Source organism: Borostomias antarcticus, assembly GCF_949987555.1.
Source record: "Borostomias antarcticus genome assembly, chromosome: 25".
NCBI classification, from domain to species: domain Eukaryota; kingdom Metazoa; phylum Chordata; class Actinopteri; order Stomiiformes; family Stomiidae; genus Borostomias; species Borostomias antarcticus.
The window spans coordinates 2,636,396-2,655,200 of NC_140258.1; the positions used below are offsets into that span (position 1 = coordinate 2,636,396).

At 49.9% G+C, this 18,805-nt stretch overlaps 1 protein-coding gene across 1 annotated transcript in view; it reads left to right on the forward strand.

The window, feature by feature from the left end:
- Positions 1-16,426, forward strand: part of LOC311325901 (equilibrative nucleobase transporter 1-like) — a gene marked incomplete at its 5' end in the record, with an annotated part of 23,130 nt that extends 6,704 nt beyond the window's left edge. The window contains 2 exons of the mRNA XM_084458719.1: positions 13,382-13,505; positions 16,273-16,426. Coding sequence (XP_084314845.1) covers positions 13,382-13,505; positions 16,273-16,386 — 238 coding nt within the window. The 3' untranslated portion in view covers positions 16,387-16,426. The remainder of the gene's footprint in view (positions 1-13,381; positions 13,506-16,272) is intronic.
- Between the last annotated feature and the right edge of the window lie 2,379 nt (positions 16,427-18,805).

The following is an 18,805-nucleotide window of genomic DNA, read 5'->3' on the forward strand; positions in this document are numbered from 1 at the left end:
ACAGAAAAGCGTGCTTAAGATAAACAGATGAACAGTTACATAATATCCCAATCATTGCTTCCCCCAGCAAGATTACAATTTCAAAGGAAAACAAAATAACTAACAAAATAACTATCTATTAGGTTACTTCATGTATGAACCTAACATCCATACAGGTACACCCTATATAGAATAGCTTCACGTGTCCCTTAGACCATTCCTACAGAAAACCTGCGGGCACTGGATCTCATCTCCAGTCTACTGACGTACGAATGTGACCTCCCTCCGGAAAACATGCCCTGCTAAGGATACAGCAAGATCTGTAAACGCGTGTCGCTAGCTGCAGTAAGAAAGATATGAGCGGATTGCCCTGCAACCAACCAAACAGATCTGTGAAATGAGACACCTCGCCTATGTGTAGCGAATTAGTCATGGCTCTGATCTGTTCAATCTGATTCTGCAACAGGAGTTGATTATCCGCAATGGTGAAACAGCATGTCCGCCTTAATTTCTTACACTGCCTTCCGCATGCTAGACATCTCCTCATTAATCAAACCCTAAGCATCAGTTGTTCTGTTGGACAACGTCCCAAATGCCACTGCAAGTTTCTCAATGTCCGTCACTAATAATTCGACCCCCATGCTATGCGCGAAAAAGAAAAGCAAACTATCTTTCTAGACCCCATGTGAGTGAGTATGCCGTCCACAACCCCCGCCCTAGTCTCTCTCCTAGTACGGTGGATTTCAGAATGTTGAATCGGTCTTTCTCCCACTATCCCTTTAACCTCCTACCGCTGAGTCCTGCAATCCTGATGGGTAACCACCCCTGGCAAGGTAACCCCAAACAAACAGGAACCTGTCCAGTTCCTTGGTAGGACCGTCTAGGCCGTTTCCCCCAAACCCAGTACACCCCCCTAGGGTGCAAGTTCCATCTACCACATTTCGGAGCAGTACAAAGCCTAGTATGCAGACACTGGCTGTGCCCCACATTCCCTGCTCCTCTCTCTCTCTGTAGACAAAACAACCCTGGGTTTTCTGCGGAAGAGAAACTGGTGAACTGATCTGAGCCCACTTTTGCGGTCCTAACCCCACGTTCTCTGTAGGTCCCTCCAGAGTGGAATCTAACCATCAATCTGAACAATCCCTCTTTCTAATTCAGCGTCTGCTACTTCCCTGGAACAGTTGATGTATCGTAGCATTAAAGTAGAGTTAAAGGGGTGTGCCATTTGAGGCACTCCGCTCGCTTGGGAGTCTGGGATCTGCATACACACAAAACATGGTGACACATTCTTCACTGACGTAGCTACCTCATAAGCCCAATTTCAAAGCAAGGTTTTCCACTGCTGACGGTGTTGGTCTAACCATGGAAAACCACAGGATGATAAGACACAAACCCTTCATGATAGCAACTTGAAACCTAGTCTGTTAGTTCGAAATCGAAGTGTCTTCTCCCCGAGAGATGATCTTTAATTGCTGTGTGTATCTCTGCTGTGAAAGGAAAATTACTCCAGATCCGAGTGTCCCCGACCCAGAAATAAATGACCTTTTTAACAAAATACACGTCCCAATACCCCTGTCTCCGTTTTAATGAGTATATCTCAAGTGCAACCTGGAGTTTTTATTCACAGTATGACAATAACCTACACCCTCCACGTCCTGTCCCTGACCAGCAAGCTGTGAATGGAAGATGTGGTTATTGTGTGGTGTGAAAGTTCAAATGTCCCGTCTTGGTCTGTTGACGTCTCCACCCGGAGTAGTGTAGTCCTCCCTGCTGAACTCCAGCACACGTTGATCACCCGTGTCCCAAGTCAACCCGGAAGTCCTTCTCTCCAACTCCACCTGTTAGCACAGAAAAACACAAGAAAACTGCGACAGTATCATGCATTCCACGACTCTGATTGTGATAGCATATCTCTCACTCTCTCTCTCACTCAGACCAGACCTAGAGGTTATGGTTTCACAAAATCCTTATTGTTTCATTATCCTATTTCTAGAAGAGCCCCCCCCCCCCTACTCCAGACTGTGACCTTCCGGGAAGGTCAGTTTTAAGCCTGCCTGCTGTCTTAACACCCATTCTCCTGTCCCTTTAGCAGCGCTACAGTCATCCGAGCAGTGGGCACAGGTATAGAGCATTACGTCGTAATTCTCTAAATTGTCGTCTTCATCCCGAGTCGACCCCCACCGCTAGACGGATGGTTCTTTAGCTCAAGGACTCTGCTCGAACAACAGCTGCCACAACTGTCCCTAGTTTTGGGGTGCTAAGCCTGGACGCTATTCTACCCGATGTTTTTAAGTCTGGAGTGGTTGGCTCTTCAATTTATCCAATTCAACGAGGGTGTGTTTACTTTGAGGTGTACTCAGTCTAATCTGTGTCTGGTGGCCGCTACCACCTTGCATTGACTAGCTTGGCTCCAGTTGGGTTTCCCTACTACCTTAACTGCTGTGTGGGTGATGAGCCAGATCTGATAAGGCTCCTCCCACTTTGCATCTAATTTCTCTTCTTTGAAAACTCCTTTATCATTACGTACCGGCCTGGGATTAGAGCCTGTCTCCCCTCGGAGATCTCGCTCCATGCTGCCAGCACCTGTTTGTGGGCCCTGGCCACAGCCATGCTCAATTACTCACAGTAACCACTCAACACCTCACTAGTGAGATGAACATCTGCCTGCCACAGATGACCTCGAAAGGGCTAAGGCCCATCTCCTGATTGTGTGTTGCTCGAATGGAGCAAAGCACGAGACTCAAAGCGTCGGGCCAAATCACGCCCTCCTGATGACTTTGTGAGTCTCCCCTTGATGACACGGTTCATTCTTTCAGTCTGAGTCCACTACTCTGAGGATGATAAGAACAGTGAAGTGAATCTGTGTTGCCAGATAAGGGAGCAGCCGTTGTGGTGCAACCAATTTCTGACCTTGTCGCCACACTCGTCTGAGTCCATTTCTGCCCCATTCTCCATCCATGTACACACCTCCCCCCTCTCAGTCTCTACCTGTATCACCTTGTGGTCAGTGACAGTATCAATCTGATACGGGGGTGCAGGTTGGGCTGAGGACAAATGCGCTTGTATGGTTTCTCTGTCACGAGCTGCCTGTTCTGCTGCTTGGTCAACCAGAGTGTTACCTCGACTCAAACTCCATGAGAGTGTCCTTTGACCTTAATCACTGTCACCTGATGGCCTCCATGAGCTCCCTAACCAACTCTCCATTCTTAATGGGCGTCCCTAAATGCTGACAGGAAACCTCTCTGTTTTCCAAAGTTCTCCAAAGTCATGCCATGTGCCTACCGACTGACTACATGGATGTTTGCAGTCTTGCCCTTTAAGTGGAAAGTGATGGGAGACATTTCGCGTAGGTGATTACGCAACACCTGATGCTAGGTGTCTGGGAAGCTGTGTAAACCCAATTGGCGTTCAAGTGAACTGATATTGATCTTCATCAATATTAAAAGCTGTCCCTGGTTGCACCTCTTCTGCAAGAGGGACGCTAAGCCTTGTGTCATGTTGATGACTGAAACCCATTGGTGTTCAGGTTTCAAGGCACTGAAAATGGTGGACCGGTCTCCACCAGGGGCTCTATCTTATCCCCATACTCATTGGCCACTCTGTAGTTCACACAGAGGCGCCATTCACCTGAAGGTTTCAACACAGGCCACACTGGGCTTTTGGAGGCCCTGTAAGTTTCTTCAGAAACCTTCTATCACTTCTGTCTTTTGCCCAGATTGGCAACTCTGCCAAGTCAGGTTTGTTTAACCAACTCCGACTCCATTTAACTTTCCCTTGTGGGAACTGAGGGGATGAATCTATTTGTTAACACCTCAAGGCCCAGTAGGGGTTATCCTACCGGTCCCACACACACAGAGGTCGTGAGAGACACAGATCCCAATTCCCGCAGGAATGGCCTGGTTTTTCTCACCCAAAAATAGGCTCCCCCCCCCATCACCAATGCATGCATGCCTTGCTCTCTCACCATGGTGTCGGTTCCCTCCAGACAGCGATGAGGAGTGACGGTGGCCACCCCCCCCCCCTCGCATCGAGGAGAAACTCTACATGTTTTGGCTTCCATTCAAGGTGGTTGTTACACCCAGGCCTCCTGGCTTTTGTAACAGAACGGCCTCGGACGCGGAGCGGCATCAGCTTCTGAATAATGGGGGAGCCGTGTGAGGGTGAAAGCTGTTCTCTGAGCTTCTGCTCCCACAAAGATGACAGCGTTCTTGTCATCCCTAGTGTTGTGGGGCGTGCGCGGAGCGCGTCACGGTCTGCCTCTCCGACGCCGTCTGACCAGCCCACCACCTCTGCGCGCTCAATGAGAGCGTTGGCTAGGCGACGACGCAGCCGGTCTCCATCAGGCAATCAGCGCACCTGTCGCTGATTGCCTCCGCTGCTACAAGAACCAGCGGGACCGGCAGTTCATCGCCAGATCGTAGCCTTATGTACACGGTACAAATCTCGCTCCCTGTGATTCCTAGTCAACTTGCCTTTTCCTTCCCGGACCCTGCCTTACCCCGTTTTGTGTTTTTCCTTCCAAGATTCCCACGGACCCTCCCTCGCGTCTCTCCGGCCCCAGTTCCTCTCGGCCTCCCGCGGATCCCTTCCCCGTCTCCCCGGACCCACAGAACCCCTCGAACCACCCCCGAACCCCTGGACACCCTCGGACGGATCTCCCGGTACCACGCTCGCCTCCTCCCTTGGACATCCCTTTGGACTCTCGGACTGTACTGTAGCCAGGCGCACGCACATACATACAACACCCTGCCCGCCTATATCACCCCGCACCCACGGTAGACCACACACATAGTCTTCACTACGCACTACACATAGGTATTCACACATCCCATACTCCGAGACCATTCGGCGCACCACACTTTCTCCCGCATATCCCCTTCCCAACATCCTGGAAATAAACAAACCCACGGGCTAACGGATCAACCGCTCTGTGCCGCTTCTTTGGTCCCCCCGGGTCGTACCGCACAACATTACGATCTGGCCATGACGGACCCCAGCGGCACAGGGGCGGCTGACGCCCCGGCTCCACCGGTACCCAACGTCTCGGCCCTCACCGTTCTCTCTGGGGCTGTCCAGCGGCACGAGGGACGGCTAGCCAGCCTGGAGACCCAGCTCACCGACGCCTTTGCTCTGATTGTGGCTCGTCTGGATCAGCTGGACAGCACCGCTCGGGCGCAGTCCCAACCTCCGCCCCCCGCCGCTCAACCCATGGCAGCGTCTCCCCCGTACCAGGCTCCTGCGCCCGTCGCTCCGGAGAGAGAGCCGAACCTAGCCACCCCTAGGCCCTACGAGGGCGACTTCGATCTCTGCCGTGGGTTCCTCAGTCAATGCGAATTAGCATTTCGCTACCAACCTAGCCGGTACGCCTCTGACGGGGCTAAGGTGGCATACATCATGTCACTCCTCACAGGTAGGGCCCTTAGATGGGCTACAGCCGCGCTAGATCAGAACGGGTTACTCACCTCAGATTATGCGGTTTTCCGTAGGGAGTTCACTCTGGTGTTTGACCACCCCGTAGACGGATGTGACGCCGCTACACGCCTCCATGTAATCCAGCAGGGCTCTCGTTCTGTCGCGGAGTATACCGTCGAATTCCGCATCCTTGCGGCCGACAGTGGGTGGGGAGACAAGGCCCTCCTCAGTGCCTACCGACGGGGCCTTAGCGAGGCTGTCAAGGACGGTCTTATGAGGGACAGACCCGAGACCTACAACCAGCTGGTGGACCTGGCTCTCATGATGGACCAACGTCTCCGTGAGAGACGCGCCGAGCGCTGTCACCGTCTTCCTCCAGCGGCCCCTAGATCCTCTCCCCCGGCTCCCCGATTCCACCCCGAACCACGGTTCACGACACCCAACGAGCGTGCACCGGCTCTCCGTCCAGCCGAGTCCGAGGAGGAACCGATGCAGGTAGCCCGGTCACGGCTCTCGGAAGCGGTGCGCGAACAGCGCATGCGCGGAGGGCTTTGTCTATACTGTGGGGAGCCCGGTCACTTCATCCGTGCCTGTCCTACCCGCCCAAAAGACAGGGCTTACTAGCTGAGGGGTTACTAGTAAGCCACCTGACGCTGCCCCAGAACAAGAGCTCACCTAATATGTTATTCCCTGCCTCGATCTCCTGGGACAGCCAGTCATTGACCGTTAGCGCTTTTCTGGACTCTGGGGCAGACGACAGTTTCATTGACAGCACGCTTGTCCGGCAGGCTGGTATCCCCCTTGTTCTCCTGGAAACCCCTCTGGTTGCCTACGCCCTGGATGGGCACACTCTAGGGAAAGTCACACACAGCACTAAGTCCCTTTCCTTCTCCATCTCCGGCAACCATGTAGAAACCATGCGTTTTTTTGTTATCTGTTCGCCCACGGCCCCGCTCGTGTTAGGGAGACCCTGGCTCCAGAGACACGATCCCCACGTCTCATGGTCCACAGGGCAGATCCTCGGATGGAGCGTCGCATGCCACGCCAACTGTCTCCGTTCTGCCCCTGGCTCCCCTAGGACGCTCAAGCCTGACCCCTTACCTCCGGATCTGTCTGGCGTTCCTACTATTTACCACGACCTAGCCCCCGTGTTCAGCAAGGAACGCGCTCTCTCTCTACCTCCCCATAGACCCTACGACTGCGCGGTCGACCTCATCCCGGATGCGCCGCGTCCCTCTAGCCGGTTGTATAACCTCTCCCTCCCCGAGAAAAAGGCGATGCGGGAGTATATATCCGAGTCCCTTGCCTCTGGTATCATCCGTCCCTCTTCATCCCCGGTGGCAGCGGGTTTTTTTTTTGTTGGCAAGAAGGACGGCTCGCTCAGGCCCTGCATCGATTACCGTCAGCTCAACGACATCACCATCAAGAACAAATATCCCCTCCCTCTCCTTAGTTCCTCGTTTGAGCCTCTCACTACCTCTGTCATTTTCACGAAATTAGACCTGCGCAACGCTTACCATCTCGTCCGTGTCAGGGAGGGCGACGAGTGGAAGACGGCGTTTAACACACACCTTGGGCACTTTGAATATCTGGTAATGCCGTTCGGGCTCACAAATGCCCCTGCCGTTTTCCAAGCCCTCGTAAATGACGTTTTGCGGGACATGTTAAATATTTTTGTTGTTGTTTACCTGGACGACATTCTTATTTTTTCCCGTTCCCAGCAGGAGCACGAGCAGCATGTCCGCCTGGTCCTCCAGCGGCTCTTGGAGAACCGCCTGTATGTTAAAGCGGAGAAATGCACGTTTCACGCGGCCTCAGTGGAGTTCCTGGGGTACATAGTGGAGGGGGGGCACGTCCGGACCGACCCCCGAAAAGTGAAGGCGGTGGTGGAGTGGGCCCAACCCACCAACCGGACTGAATTGCGTCAGTTCCTGGGGTTTGCAGGGTTCTATCGCCGTTTCATCCGTGGCTTCAGTAAGGTGGCAGCCCCTCTCCACGAGCTCACATCCACTCTTCGGGTTTTTTCCTGGACCCCGGAGGCGGACGCTGCGTTTGAGACCCTGAAGGGGTTGTTCACGAAGGCTCCGGTGCTCGCCCATCCAGACCCAGCCCGGCCGTTCGTCGTGGAGGTGGACGCGTCAGACACGGGCGTCGGAGCCGTCCTCTCCCAGCGGTCTGAAGAGGGCAAACCGCTCCACCCCTGCGCGTTTTTCTCCCGGCGTCTCACCCCCGCAGAACGCAACTACGACGTGGGGAACAGGGAGCTGCTGGCAGTCCACGAGGCCCTGGTTGAGTGGCGGCACTGGCTCGAGGGGGCTGAGCTGCCGTTCTTGGTGTGGACAGACCATCGCAACCTCACCTACATCAAGACCGCCAAGCGGCTAAACGACCGGCAGGCGCGCTGGGCCCAATTTTTCAGCCGTTTTGATTTTACCCTCTCCTACCGCCCAGGCTCCCGAAACACCAAGGCGGACGCCCTCTCCCGGCAGTTCGCGGAGGAGGCAGACGACCACGACACCCCTGACCCCATCCTGCCCCCAGCCCGAGTGGTGGGTGTCGTCACCTGGGCCATCGACTCTGTGGTCAGGGCGGCTCTTCGCGCCCAGCCAGGCCCAGGCAACGGACCCCGCAACCGCCTCTATGTCCCGACCCTGGTGCGTTCTCGGGTCCTCGAGTGGGGCCATTCCAGCCGTTTTGCCTGCCACCCCGGCGCCCACCGCACGCTGACCTTCCTCCAGCGGCGCTATTGGTGGCCCTCCATAGCGGCTGACACCAGGGAGTTCGTTGCAGCCTGCATCACCTGTGCCCGGAACAAGGCGTCCCATCGACCTCCGGCGGGCCTCCTACGTCCCCTACCGGTTCCCAGTCGGCCTTGGTCCCACATCGGGCTCGACTTTGTCACAGGTTTCCCCAGGTCCCAGGGCAACACCGTGATCCTCACCATCGTCGACCGGTTTTCCAAAACCGCTCACTTTGTGGCTCTGCCCAAACTCCCCTCCTCTGCAGAGACCGCCGACCTCCTCGTCTCCCACATCGTCCGGCTCCACGGCATACCCCAGGACATCGTCTCTGACCGTGGTCCCCAGTTCACCTCTCGGGTGTGGCAGGCCTTCTGCAAGGGGATTGGGGCCACGGTTAGCCTCTCCTCCGGGTACCACCCCCAGACCAACGGGCAGGCGGAGCGGACCAACCAAAGCCTGGAGGCGATGCTGCGCTGTGCCACCTCCCGCAGCCCCGCCTCCTGGAGCAAGTACCTGGCCTGGGTGGAGTACGCCTACAACTCCATGACCAGCTCAGCACTGGGTATGTCGCCTTTTGAGTGTTCCCTGGGTTACCAACCACCTATGTTCCCCCAGCAGGAGTCCGAGGTGGCGGTTCCGTCCACTCGGGCCCATCTCCGGCGGTGTCGGCGCATATGGAGGGTCGCCCGTGCTGCGCTGCTGAGAGCCACGGAGCGGTCCCGGCGTTGCGCCAATCGACGGCGGGTTCCGGCTCCCATGTACCGCCGCGGCCAGCGCGTCTGGCTTCTGGCCAGGGATCTCCCTCTCCAGGTCCCCTCCCGGAAGCTCGCTCCCCGCTACGTGGGGCCCTATACCATCGACCGGGTCATCAACCCCACCGCGGTACGTCTCTCCCTCCCTCCATCCCTGAAGGTGCACCCGGTGTTCCATGTGTCTCTACTTAAACCGGTGTCTGTCAGTGCCCTGTCGCCCCCTGTCCCAGCTCCCCCTCCTCCCCGTGTCCTCGAGGACGGCGACCAGGTGTGGCCCGTCAAGCGGCTGCTCGCCGTCCGGCGTCGGGGCCGGGGGTTCCAGTACTTGGTGGACTGGGTGGGTTTCGGCCCCGAAGACCAGAGCTGGGTGCCCCCTTCCTATCTGGCTGACCCTGCCCTGTTGGCCGACTTCTGTCGGGCCCACCCTGACGCCCTTGGGCGCTCGCTGGGAGTCTCGCGTCGGGAGGGGGGTACTGTTGTGGGGCGTGCGCGGAGCGCGTCACGGTCTGCCTCTCCGACGCCGTCTGACCAGCCCACCACCTCTGCGCGCTCAATGAGAGCGTTGGCTAGGCGACGACGCAGCCGGTCTCCATCAGGCAATCAGCGCACCTGTCGCTGATTGCCTCCGCTGCTACAAGAACCAGCGGGACCGGCAGTTCATCGCCAGATCGTAGCCTTATGTACACGGTACAAATCTCGCTCCCTGTGATTCCTAGTCAACTTGCCTTTTCCTTCCCGGACCCTGCCTTACCCCGTTTTGTGTTTTTCCTTCCAAGATTCCCACGGACCCTCCCTCGCGTCTCTCCGGCCCCAGTTCCTCTCGGCCTCCCGCGGATCCCTTCCCCGTCTCCCCGGACCCACAGAACCCCTCGAACCACCCCCGAACCCCTGGACACCCTCGGACGGATCTCCCGGTACCACGCTCGCCTCCTCCCTTGGACATCCCTTTGGACTCTCGGACTGTACTGTAGCCAGGCGCACGCACATACATACAACACCCTGCCCGCCTATATCACCCCGCACCCACGGTAGACCACACACATAGTCTTCACTACGCACTACACATAGGTATTCACACATCCCATACTCCGAGACCATTCGGCGCACCACACTTTCTCCCGCATATCCCCTTCCCAACATCCTGGAAATAAACAAACCCACGGGCTAACGGATCAACCGCTCTGTGCCGCTTCTTTGGTCCCCCCGGGTCGTACCGCACAACACCTAGCTCTGAATGGGATCTGTGGAGCTCTGGCTTTCTCCTCTACTCTCTTGATCTTGGTGGTGATTGCTTTAGTTAGTGTTACCGACCACCGGGTGACTGGCCTGAGCCATGTTCACATCAACTACATCGCATGGATATTTTACACTAGCCGACCAGCATTCTAGATTGTCATCTGCACTGACAGTAACACAGTAGGGGGCGCCAGTTCGAAACAGCTGGTGGGAGTGTTACATCTACAGTACGATACCTCCTCTCTCTCCTGAGCTTGTGAGGAGGGGGCGGAAAACTTGGGCTCCTCCTTTAACCTCTCGTCATTTCTGTCCTCATCTGACGGCATTGTCAGCCCCGCCCCCTGCAGTGGGACGAGCTCACTTTGGTAAGATGAGACAGACCTCCGACCGCCATTGACGGTGTTCTATGTCCTCCTCCGACTCCCCTCCCTAAGCCTACTCTGCTCTCGCTGATAGTCAAGCGACTGGCTGACTGTAGTTTGGCTCTGTGGCTGTGTAAGGGAGGGCTGAGTCGGGAGCGAGAAAGAACGGCTCCAGCACTCCGCTGGAGCAGATAAGGTCTTGGTTCACACAGTATGATTTTATCACAGTGACCTAACCAAACTGCTTCCCTAGACTGTGCATATATACATGTACATCTAGAATCCATGTGCGACAATACACATACATCACAAACCCATCCAAAACCCCGGTCTTTCACGGGGGCCTTCTCAATCCTTAGAAGTGAAATACCCTCCACCGATCTCTCGCGTGGGCGGGCAACCCCAGGGTGATAACCCTGCTGGTCTTCCTTAAGAAAATCTTAAGGGCCTCATACACCTGTACACAGTATTTCATGCGATAGGCACCCCAGGATGTCCAATATCCTGCTGGTCTACTTTAAGGCAATTCCCTGTCTACCACAGGCTGTCCTTAAAGGTTACATATAGAGAAGTGGTCTACTTCACATAACAAAACAATGCACGCACCTTGGCAGATACCTTGGCATTACAAACATAAGACATGTAGCTACATATAGACATATATTTACATCCAGCACTGGTTTTGTTTTACGTGTTGAGAGACTATGTGTGGTATAGTTGAGATTTACTGATTTGTTCTTTATGATCGGGATATCGAACCCACTCACCCAGTTGGGTCTGATTGTCTGTCCGGGGTCGTTCAGGTCACAGCATGACTGCCAGGCGTCTCCCGTGGCTGCAGCTGTCTGCTTTAGCTGACGACCAGTCTTGGACTTTCTCAGGGTTCGATGTCCGATCCGGGTCACGGCACCAATTGATGAATCTCGTTGTCTTTTATTATTGTCCTTATTTCAGCTCTGCATTGTGTTTTTTGTTTCCAATAAAAGACGTCCCCAATCTCACACAATACCACACAGTCCATTGTGAATCTCTCCAACACGGGATTTGAGCCTCAGCAAAAGCGGTTTATTCCAGAAGGTTTTACATACAAAAGACGATGGCATGCCTAATGTACAGTTGACCTCTCTGTATGCTGTCTGAACCCAAATCAAAGCATTGGTCTCGTTGCAACGTTCTTATGTGGTTTGAGTGTTCCCCCTCCCTCGTCTCTTCTCCGATAAGACCGTCTCTCTGGTCTCTTCTGTGGCCTTGTTTGGTCAGGTTAACCTACGCTGCCTCGGCGCCCAGGCCTTTATCTCTAACCACAACAATGGTGTTTGGCCCAGAGTTTACCAGCCATGGAATGTCTTTATCTCATAAGTCTATGGAAGAGGGACACTTCTTACCGAAAACTCAAGCCGACAGCCATACTCAGAGGTCAATCATCATAATAAGGAAATAGCTAACAGGATCATATTAAAAGGCATTTCTCTGAAAATCAACAATATTCAACACTACATACTGTATACATGCTTTCCACTCACCAAGCCTATCAGAGATATGAGATTCATGCAGCATTGGACAGATGAAACAGTGTCTCTTAAGACTGAGTCCTTGGAAGCCAGTGGTCCAGATGTATTGTATCCCTCCTTGGTTATTAAAGCAATGTTCCGGGGACAGGAGTTCAAAAGTGATCTGATCAGATTTTGCGTATCGGATTGGATTAAATCAAACAAATGGGTGGTTCAAAAGCAAATAACAGGATTGGGAATCCGATCAGATCAGGTAATCGAATCCTAGCTTTCATCTGGATGAAATATTCAAAATGCGTAGTTCAAAACGCTAAAATAGAATTGGGATCATATTGATCAAAAATATGAGGTTGACCTTCATCCCAGTAGATGGGTGGATTTATGGTGCGTTCATTTATAACTGGGAGGTGGAAAATTGCGACTTGCTACTAGGAATTATTAAATAAAACACTGCATGAACTCGCACTTCCTAGTCGCAAATTCGGATGTTTCTCAGCCCCCAGTTGCTCGAATGCACTAGATATAACTAGGTAACTGTGATATAATGGTATATAGATATAACTAGATAACTGTGATATAATGGTATATAGATATAACTAGGTAACTGTGATATAATGGTATATAGATATAACTAGGTAACTGTGATATAATGGTATATAGATATAACTAGGTAACTGTGATATAATGGTATATAGATATAACTAGGTAACTGTGATATAATGGTATATAGATATAACTAGGTAACTGTGATATAATGGTATATAGCTCGAATGCACACAGGTCGGAGGTAGGTATTTTGCCACTTGCGACCACAAACGAACGCACCATAGAGTACAACTAGAAACGGTGCTATAAATTGTAAAAAGAAAGGCATAATGAAAATTATGCAATATATACAGAATAGAGTGTGGTGAGTGTATGTACTGTACAGTGTGTGTGCAGAGTGTGGTGTGATAGATGAGCGATGTCGTATTGTGTATATATACACAATGTGTGCAATGTGTGTGTCGTTGCACACATTTGGTATTGCTGTATTCATTAGGTCAAGTGCTGTATATATGTATCAGTCCAAACAGTGGCTGTTTCAATTTCCCCCATTGACAATGAATGGGGCAAATTTTTCAAGTGTCAATATTTGCTAAATATGTATTTATATTTTTAATATTTTTATGTGTTGTAACTAAATATTGTTAATATGTCTTAATGTGCAATTTCAGCTCAGTGTAGAGAAATGCACCGATACTAATGGTGCGTTCAAGACAACTCCCAAGTTGGGAATCCCGACCCCCGACGTCATTGCATTCATGACAACACACATACATACCCTTACCTTGTCCTCTTGCTTTGTGTGTGTGTGTGTGTGTGTGTGTGTGTGTGTGTGTGTACAGATTCCCGTCCTGTCACTTTGGGAAGCTGTATGGTGTGATCATGGCCCTGTCAGCGGTGGTGTCTCTCCTGCAGTACGCCTGCTTCTCCCTGGTCAAGGACGTGCTGGGAGGAGAGCCCCTCTATGTGAGCGCTGGGAGGAGAGCCCCTCTATGTGAGCGCTGGGAGGAGAGCCCCTCTATGTGAGCGCTGGGAGGAGAGCCCCTCTATGTGAGCGCTGAAGCTCTCATCTCAGCCACCTGCTGCACTGTAGCTCACCGCTGGACATGACTAGGAGATAGCATTACTCAGCACTATCATCACATCCACCTGCTGCACTGTAGCTCACCGCTGGACATGACTAGGAGATAGCATTACTCAAGTCCAGTTACCTCAAACCAGGTTCAGAAAGATCTTCAGTTTTAGAACTTTTGTCATTCCAGATAAGGGGTTACAAAATAATTTAATTTAGGAATTAAAAACATTTAATTCCTAAACTGTGTAAACCCCTCCTGGCTGTGGCGTCTGAACCCGGCGTTAGTAAAAACATGTCATATGTAAAGTTGTTAAGGTATTTCTCTCATGTTCTCATCATCTAATCCCCCACCCTCTCATCTCTCTCCTTTTATCTTTCACTTGACCCGCCACCCTCATTCTCTCCCCTCATTTCCTCTCTCTCTCTCTCTCTGTGTCTCTCTCTCTCTTTCTTTCTCTCTCTGTCTCTCTGTGTCTCTCTCTCTGTGTCTCTCTCTCTCTCTCTCTGTGTCTCTCTCAAGGGCGTAGGTTTGCGTATGGACGGTCGGGACATGTCCCTACCAACATTTTGGGAGGCCCAAATTGTCCCTACCAACTTTTAAGCAACCTTGTTCACATTATCTTTGGAGTGCACTTATATTAGATCATTTAGATTGCCTTCCCATAGTTTGGAAGGACAGAATTAGCCGTACCATTTTGAGTGAGTTAGTTTGCATTATGTTCGGAGTTACATTAGACCGTTAATCTACCCCTTTCCTCCACCGTGAATGTGCCATCCCAGTATTTTTTTTAAACTCATGTTTGATTGGCTCATTTGGCTGAGATAGATTGTTGCATTTTCGCTGGATCTGAAGACCAACAGCCTTACAGACAGACGCTGACAGCAAGCCATACTGTACAGTTGTGATTCTGACAGCCGTTTAGGTACAACCACCACAATGTCGCCTCCCCCTCCGAAGAGGATGAGGGATATCAGGAGCTTTTGCTCCGCAACTGTAAGTAACATTAGCGTTAGCTAGGTTAGCTCCCTCCTAAGCACTTATTGTATTGTTTTTATTGTATTGCACTGTACTTTAGATTGCTATTCTTGCACTTTGCCTTCAGAACTAGATTATGCTCTAGTCACTTGTTTTAGAAAGAAGATGCACTTGTGAGTTCTGGCAAGTAGTAGTACATTGGCTTTTCCTACATTAAATACAATTATTGTTAGTCGCTTTGTTTAAAGGCGTCTGCTAAATGACTGACTGTAATGTAGCTAGTTACTGGTAAACTAAGTAGCTAAAGTTTGGCATTAGCCACATGAAAACCAGCTAGGTTGGTGCTAGCTAACGTTACCTAAACTAACATCACTTGTCTTTCCATTGTGGGAAATTATCAACTAGTGATATAAGCTGGCTAGCTAGCGAACTGTTAAGATGGCTTCTATCATCCTGTAACATTAGGATTGCAGCAGCCATTACATTATCATACATTAGCTGCCCTTCAGAGATTTAATTGAATGGGACATCACGCGCTGACAACTAACGACTGTTAGTGTCGGCATACTAGCCGATGGGCTATTAGCTAGCTATAGCTTTGTCAAACTGTGCTAAACGTGATGCTAATTTCACTATATTAAATTCCCATTAACTTATGCTAAAAAACATCAGTGATATTAAAGTCGTAAGTTTTGATTAAAAAAATAAATACATTGTTTTAGCCTGACGGGTTCTTGTTACAATTATACGGGAAACTGAATACTCATAAGGTAACGTTATCTAGAGGTTAGCCAGCCCGTGAGAGCCGTTAACGTTACTTTTATGAGGACTCAGGTCTGTTTTTCTTTATACAAGCCCGTCCCTGTGTACAGTTATTAGCTAACGTATACTTGCTAACTGGAATCTCATAATTTTCCTCTCACTATATTGGCCGGAGGGTGTTTTAAATAAAGTAGTGTATGTTGAAGTACATGGGATTTATTTTTTCTAACTATGGTATCAAATTGGGTATCCAGGATTGTGTTGTTTCTAAATTAGTATTGCCTACTAAATGTCTGGTATTTTGTGACTCCCCTAATGGACAGATATATCAATTTATGAGTTGTATGTCAGTCTAAAAATCCCATGAAAATCTACATTTATATCAAATCATTTTTATATATGAAACGGCAGCAGTCGAGAGAGAGAGTGGAAGTACGCAGCAGCAACTGAGAGAGAAAGAGAGTGGAGGGATGCAGCAGCAAAAGTCGAGAGAGTGCAGCAGCAGCAGGCAGGATGTGATACACTAAGAAGATTGTATTAGTATTATTCAATTTCATAAATATATGCATATTTAAGAGGTTTAACCTCTCGTCCCCAGCAAAAATTGTGTATGCAGCCTACACTGTTATATGGTCCCTACCAATGTTGAAACCAAACCTACGCCCTTGGTCTCTCTCTGTCTCTCTCTCTCTCTCTCTCTTTCTTTCTCTCTCTCTGTCTCTCTCTCTCTCTCTTTCTTTCTCTCTCTGTCTCTCTGTGTCTCTCTCTCTGTCTCTCTCTCTCTCTCTCTGTCTCTCTCTCTGTCTCTCTCTCTCTCTCTCTCTGTCTCTCTCTCTGTCTCTCTCTGTCTCTCTCTGTGTCTCTCTCTCTCTGTCTCTCTGTGTCTCTCTCTCTCTCTCTCTCTCTCTCTCTCTGTGCAGGTGAACATCGCCCTGACCCTGCTCTCCCTGACAGCCTTCATCCACCCCCTCTCCGTCTACCTGCACTGCCGTCGCCTGGCTGCCCAGAGGACCAAAGCACTCACCTCGTCCTAGACCCCCAGACTAGACCCCACATGTCCTCTCAATGCACTGACTCCTCAACACAGGGACAACACATGATCCACATCTCCAGCCCCTACAACCTGCTGCTTCCTTCTTCATGTCCTCTCAATGCACTGTGCACATTGGCTTCGTATGCAGTTCACTTTGTTAAAGTCGCACAGAAATGAAAAAAGCATTCTGTCCCATTTTGGTTCACATAATTAGTCATAGTGTTCACCTATTCAACGATGTATACCAAAAAAAAATACAATATTCTACTTTTGTTGTAATCTTAAACGTAAACTTTCTGGAAAACGGTAGGTCACGTGCAATTATGACACCAGGTACCTTAGATTTTAGGCCAATAATCTCACGACATCCACCCTGTCAATCAAAACATCAACAACTCTGCAGCCTCAAGTGTTGAATATCCCGCCTGCTCGATAACGATCCAATGAAATTCATCTAAACGTATGTCCCGCCTTTGCAGCCCGTTTCAGGCGGAAATACGTCAAAGTACGGAAGCAAGATCTCCAACTTCCCTTTCAGTGTATCTTTAAAGGAGGTCCCTCTTGTTTTTGATGCCTTATTGGGTGAACTCAGATAGGGAGAGAGTTACGGGTGAGAGAGCAGCACCTAGATCCCCCGGTAAGTGAAGATGTGGGATTGCGCAGGGAGTGTTCTGAAGAACGCGCTCCGTCTCTCTCTGTCTTGCTCTTATTGCCATATTGTTCTCTCTGAACTATCCATGTACATTTACACTCTTGATGTTCCTAACAAAGTTCTCTATTCATAACCTCAACTGAAAAGGTTCAGCTATTTTAATGTACTTTAGTGTCTCGACCCTCGTATAATAAGCACCTACAACAACTGTCACACCGATGTGCTTTTGTCACAAGATAGCATCACATCGCATACGCTGTACATAACTGTTGCCTTCCTTATTCTTAAGGCCAGTCCAGTCCCTGTCATTGGTTCAGATTACTCACCAATGATGCGAAAGTGAGCGGTCAATGGAGCAGTGCAGGTCTGCCACCTACTGGCCTTATTGTGTATTACACCCTGCACCATGGTGGTGTCTGTGACGTCCCCCAGAGCAGCTTGCTAGAATGGAGCTCTATGCATTCAGGCACAACCCAGGTCTACACATGAATGGTAAAAAACGAACACATTTATGACAATAATATATCTAATGGGAATATATACAGTTTCTATTGAAACTATGAATGATGAAAGGGATTGCTTCACAGTTCTGTAATATTGTTACATAGTACTGCAGAGACTGTAGCCTGACATTGAGCTTTGTGTAGGCTACGGTATGTGAGTCACGAGTGCCGTTCTCCACTGCTGTTTTTATACGCAGTTTTTGATTTACCTTGTATTTTGCTTTTACCCTGTGTTTAGGGGAAAATGTACAATTTTATTAACAATTAGTGCCCATGGTAAATTACAGTAGCATATCAAAATCTTCCAAGCACTAACAGCATTATTTCAAAACGATGTTCAGTGGGGGTTGGAACAGTGAGGGGGGGGGGGGGGGGGGGCACGGTTCCTGGAGTAAAAGTGGATTTCGAAAGTCTAGTGAAGACGTGTCCCCTTCACATTTCAAAATCCAGGTTTTGATCTTTCAAATTATATTCGGCATTGTTCTCCAAAGTTACCAGTAATGAGCATTTAAATGCTTTATTAAGATTTTTTTTATTCTGGGGAGCATACCCCCGAACTCCCGTATCATTTCAGTGTCCCTCCCAGGTTCAGAAGAAGACGTTCCACAGGGGCCTCTGCTGTCCGGGGCCCACCTACCTATTATGTGATATGTACATGTGCCACTGACTGTTTGAAAATACAAATCATAAAAAATAGACGTTTGAATGAGCTTTGTTCATGTTTCATTGGAAAGAGGCTCTACCCAAACAAATGTATTACAGTATATTAGGCCGCACCCTACACCCAAAGACATGCTTTGACAAAGGCTTGAAACGTGTCAGTGTAATTTATGGGCAACAATACATCGTGAGACGGAATCAAAACGGTCTTTGATCCTCATCGTGCTGCTCAGCACAAGACAGCGGTTCTTTGGATACCTAATGTAAATAAAAAGGAGCGCTTATGTCCCCTGCTTAACGTGTTAACACAATGATTTGATATGTCCATTCTAGTCATGTTGTAGTCAAAGAGCTCAGTGTTTTGACAAATTGAGCTCAGTGTTTTGACAATGCAATAACTGAAAACAGTCATTAATAAAATATTTCAATCACAGATCAGAAGCTTCTCTTTTTCATAATTGTACAGTATTTTCTAAAGTATTACTAGAAATGTGTTCAATGGTCTATCAAGTTATTTGAAAACAATGGAACATTGACTTTATTATAATTATGTAGGCTACTGTTTGTACCTTATTATATTAGGTTGAGTTTAATATCAATCAATC